This window comes from Microtus ochrogaster, unplaced genomic scaffold, assembly GCF_000317375.1.
Source record: "Microtus ochrogaster isolate Prairie Vole_2 unplaced genomic scaffold, MicOch1.0 UNK47, whole genome shotgun sequence".
NCBI classification, from domain to species: Eukaryota; Metazoa; Chordata; class Mammalia; order Rodentia; family Cricetidae; genus Microtus; species Microtus ochrogaster.
In genome coordinates, this window is record NW_004949145.1 from 771,477 (window position 1) to 776,379 (window position 4,903).

The 4,903-nt window shown below is 47.4% G+C and overlaps 1 protein-coding gene across 1 annotated transcript; it reads left to right on the top strand.

Annotated features, from left to right (window-relative positions):
• Nucleotides 1-1,840: 1,840 nt before the first annotated feature.
• On the top strand, nucleotides 1,841-2,803 carry LOC101994354 (olfactory receptor 10A7-like). Its single transcript, XM_005369299.2, has one exon. The coding sequence runs from the start codon at nucleotides 1,841-1,843 to the stop codon at nucleotides 2,801-2,803; it is 963 nt and encodes a 320-aa protein (XP_005369356.1).
• Nucleotides 2,804-4,903: the final 2,100 nt, after the last annotated feature.

Genomic DNA, 4,903 nt, shown 5'->3' on the forward strand with positions numbered 1-4,903 from the left:
GATGGATGGATGGATTTGGGAGTTGTCTCCCAAGAGAATATGAATGTCATGATGAGACAGTTAAGCTTCATCTTGCTTACAATAGGAGTATACAAAGAAGAGCTCTGAAGTCACTGACGTGTCTTTGTATATATTTGATTATGGCCCACACCTGGAAAAAACATATGTACATATAAGTATATATATAGTGTGCATGTGAATGTGTGTGGTGTAGTGTACACATGGGTATGCAGGAATGCTTGCCTGTCCATTTGAATGCAGAGACCAAAAGTAAAGGTATGGATCCACTGTAAACACTTTTTAATTTTTAAAAATGTCTGGTGTGGTGTGTGCTTGTAGCATGCACATGGCTGAGTGCTGTATGACCTTGAACATGCATGCAGAGGCCAGAGGAGGGCACTTTGTCTTCCTTTTCTCTCTGCCTCATTCCTTTAAGACATGGCCGGTGAGCCGGAAGCTTGCCATTTCAGCCAGGCTGGTTGAACAGAGAACTCCCATGATGCACCCATCTCTGCTCCCCAAACACCACAGTCACAGGCTTATGAAGCCATACTGCTCTTTACATGGATGTGACAGGCTTGAATGCAGTCCCCACGCTTGCACAGCACAGCACACTCTCTTACCCCCAGCACCATCGTTCCAAGCCCACTACCTTATTTTCTCAGACAGGATCTGTCACAGACTGTGGGACTCTTCAGCCAGGCTCTCGCTGACAAGCAGCCCCTAGGCTCCTCCTGCCTCTATACCACATTCCCCTATGATCCGCACTGGGGTGACAGAGGCAGCACCCTGCTTTTGTGTGATAAGGATCTAAACTTGGGTCTTCTTGTGTGGACAGCAAGCACATGACACACATAGCTATCTCCCCAGGCCCAGAAATTCCATATATTTTACTCAAAATTGATTTTTCACAAAACCCACACAAGAGACATTTTTTGATAGTATTTCCTGGAGAATAATCTCCTGGGCAGTAGATGAAATGGCGTGACCCATGATGGTGAAAGTAGCCAAGAGAATAGACTTGTTGAATAGGAGATAAACTTGAGCCAGCATTTGTTCAACTACAGCTATACTCAGAAAGTGTGAATCGTAGAAGGGGCGGTTACTGTTATCTTCTGGCCACCAAGAATGGACCTCAGAAGGTGTCTTTGTTTATCTATTTGTATGTGATGAGATGCGGCAGAGGGAGAACACATGTGCCATGTTGCTATAGGAACAACTTACAGGAGTTGACTCTCTTCCACTATGTGGGTACTGAGGCTTGAACTCAGGTCTTCAGGCTCAGTGGCAAGCTCCTTTCCTCGCTGAGCCATCGTGGTGGCCTTGAAGGTGATATTTTAATATATCTGGAGACTGAGAATGGTCTAGGGATGCCAACATATGAACTATGTATATGCAAAGAGGGCATGCTGGGTGCGTGGGGAAAGAGTGTTAGGGGTTGAGGATCATGGGAACCACTTGGAAGAGTAGCGGGAAGTGTGTATAGAGACATAAGAGCCAGCACACATCCATCCTTATAAACGGACATGGAAAGAGTGGTTGGAGGAGAGAGAATGAAGGTTACAAAGGCCCTAAGATGGTTTGCATATGCTGCATGGAGCTCCATGGAGCACAGACCAGAGAATTAGGAAGGAGTCAGGTCAACAGATGAGGTCATTTCATTCATTCCACACTTGCTGAGGTGTTTACCGAAGGCCCTGGGTGTGAGAGGATTCGTCTTTCCGGTGCCTGTAGAAGACAGAACCTACAGGCTCCAATTTTTGCTTCATCTTCTCCTCCCTCTGGTACTCCATAGGGTTCCTCCCCGGGCCTTAGCTCAGGGCCCTCGAATCCTGGGCACATGCCACCTTCCTGGGCAGCTCCTCCCTGGGCCAATCAGAGCAGTGCACGTGAGCTGGAGTTCGTGTTGCTAGGCTTCGCACATGTGCCCTCCCTGCGCCCAATGCTCTCAGTGCTCTTCCTGGCCGCCTTCCTGCTCACATTGCTAGGCAACACACTCATCGTCTTGCTCACCAGCCTGGATCCAGGCCTGCGTGCACCCATGTACTTCTTCCTACGCCACCTGGCGCTGGTGGAGATCTGCTTCTCACTGGACGTGGCACCCCGTCTGCTGGTGACCCTGCTGCGGCCAGGACGTGGGATGTCCCCGACAAGCTGTGCCCTCCAGCTGCTCCTCGTGCTGTCCTGTGTCACATCTGAGTGTTTTCTCCTCACGGTCATGGCCTGGGACCGCTTCCTGGCCATTTGCAGGCCACTGCGTTATGGTGCCATCATGACCTCGAGGCTGTGCCACCTGCTGGCCACCACTTGCTGGTTGGCAGGAATCCCTGTGGCTCTGGTCTTCACTATCTGGCTCTTTAACTTTCCCTTCTGTGGGCCACGGGGCATCCGGCACTTCTTCTGTGACATAGCACCTCTGCTGAGCCTGGTGTGTGCAGACACCAGAGTCTTTGAGGCCAACGTGTTTGTGGCCACTGTCCTTGTCATCATGGTTCCCTTCTGTCTTATAGCTACATCCTATGTCATGATTCTGACTGCTGTCCTTCGGATGCCATCAGCCTTTGGGCGCCACAAGGCCCTGTCCACCTGTGCCTCCCACCTCATCGTGGTAATTCTGTTTTACGGCACAACGGGGGTCATCCACTTGCGCCCCAAGGCCAGCTACTCTCCTGAGAGCAAGCAAGTGGTGTCCCTGTCATACACCATGGTGACCCCCATGCTCAACCCCCTCATCTACAGCCTGCGGAACAAGGAGGTCAAAGCTGCCTTTGGCCGTGTATGCTGCCAAGGGTCTAGACTCTAGACTCCATGAATGAATTCTCTCTCCTATCATCTTTCAGATTCAAAAATTGTTGAGGGCCACTTTCTCAGGGTGGCTTAACACCCTGACGCTCCTCTGGGGAACCCATGGCTGCTTCCATTTTCCTACCCAAAAGAAGGCACAACACCAAACTTTTGATCTCTGATCTTGGTTATTTTAAATAAAAGTGGACAAACTAATCCACTTTAAGCCAACTAAAGCGCATTAGCTAGCTCTTCTGAAAGAATGTTGTGTAACAAATCATTTAAAATTTTGTATCCTAAAGCCTGTAACTTATGCCGGGCGGTGGTGGCACAGCACTTGGGAGGCAGAGGCAGGCAGAGCTCTGAGTTCGAGGCCAGCATGGTGTACAGAGTGCTAGGACAGGCTCCAAAGCTACACAGAGAAACCATGTCTCAGAAACAAAATGCCGGTAACTAACTTAATCTCATTCACTTTCAATCAACTGGCTATAAGGTAAGGTAATCTAGGCTGGACCTACCTTTGTGGCATTTTGACATGGACTAATTTTACTCATGCAGATGGATATTGATCAATGTTAGGATGACCTAAATGAAGGAGATTTGATCCATATACTTCTCTTGAGACCAAAGGGCTGATTAAGGCCTGGCTTTTCATCACAGTAGCTGAAGTGTAAGAGGGGAGACCCAACTGCATGAGGAATTATCAAGACTTTGGTCACATGACATATTATTGTTTGGATTAGACAACTGATACCCTCAACCTTTATGTGGGGGAGGCTGGAGTCACATGAAACTTGACCTTCACAGATGGATGGCTGAAGAACTGGAGACATTAATAACTCTACATCAGAAAGTCAGATCGGGATTTCTCTCAGATTTTTTTCTTGATCCATTATCTTAATGAGCGTTTCTACTGCTGTGGTAAAACACCATGGCCAAAAGCAACTTGGGGAGGAAATATTTATTTCATTTCAAAACTCATAGGTCACAGTCCATCACTGAAGGAAGTCAGGGCAGGAACTCAAGAAACGAACCTGGAGGTAGGAGCTAAAGCAGAGACTGTGAATAGGGGCTGCTTACAAGGACAACCCCATGGCTGGCTCAGCTGCTTTCTAGCATAACCCAGGAAACAAGCCCAAGAGGGCATCACCAACTGTGAACAAGGTCCTCCCATAAAAATCACTAACCAAGAAGGTGTTCTCCAGACTTCCCTAAAGGACAATCTCATGGAGACATTTCCTCCGTTGAGAGTCCGTCTTTCCAAATGACTCTAGATTGTGTCAAGTGAATATAAAACTAATGAGCACATCTATAGGATTGTAGAAGACGTAGGTGCTACGATTTGGGCTTTAACAGAGGAGGCTCAGCAATATAGCGCACTCACCGCTCTTCTACAGGACTAGAGTTCCCTTCCCTAATATCCATGTGGCTACCCTCTGAAAGCCTTCTTCTGGCCAATTTGGGCACAGTACACATGTATGTACCCTTACATACTGTATGCGTGTGTGTGTGTGTGTGTGTGTGTGTCTATAAAACAGGAGTCTCTGACTGATAATAGAATCAAAAAAAGAAAAACAAATCTATTGGAGAGATAGCAATGAGGCCCTAATGACTGATGGATTCCTGGATCTCTTATACCCTGAACTTCGGTCTACCCGTGGAAAGCATCCTTCTGTGAACAAATAAATTCACTTCAACTTAAACCATTTGGGTTGCGTTTTCTATCTCTTGGTATGACTCCTGATTTTAGCCCTAACGATTAGCCTGGTACTTGAGAGGTAATGGTAGTGATGATGGTGGTGGTGGTGATGACAGCAGTAGTGATGGTGATGATAGTGAAGATAAAGTTGATTGTGGTAACTGTGGTAACATCACTGTCACTGTATAGGAAACTGGAGGATTCTGTTCCGTGAAACTGTATAATCTTCTCAGTTAAAACTGCTCTGGGCTGAGTTTAAATAAAGATGTTTGTGCACATGGCACTAGTATCAAAGCCCCATCACGACAACCCTGTGCATATTGACTTTTGACATCACCATCTCACCACCATCGTCGAGCGTGTGTATTTTACACTGACTGCCTCCTTATACCTCTACAGTAACAATGGAGGTTGGGCACC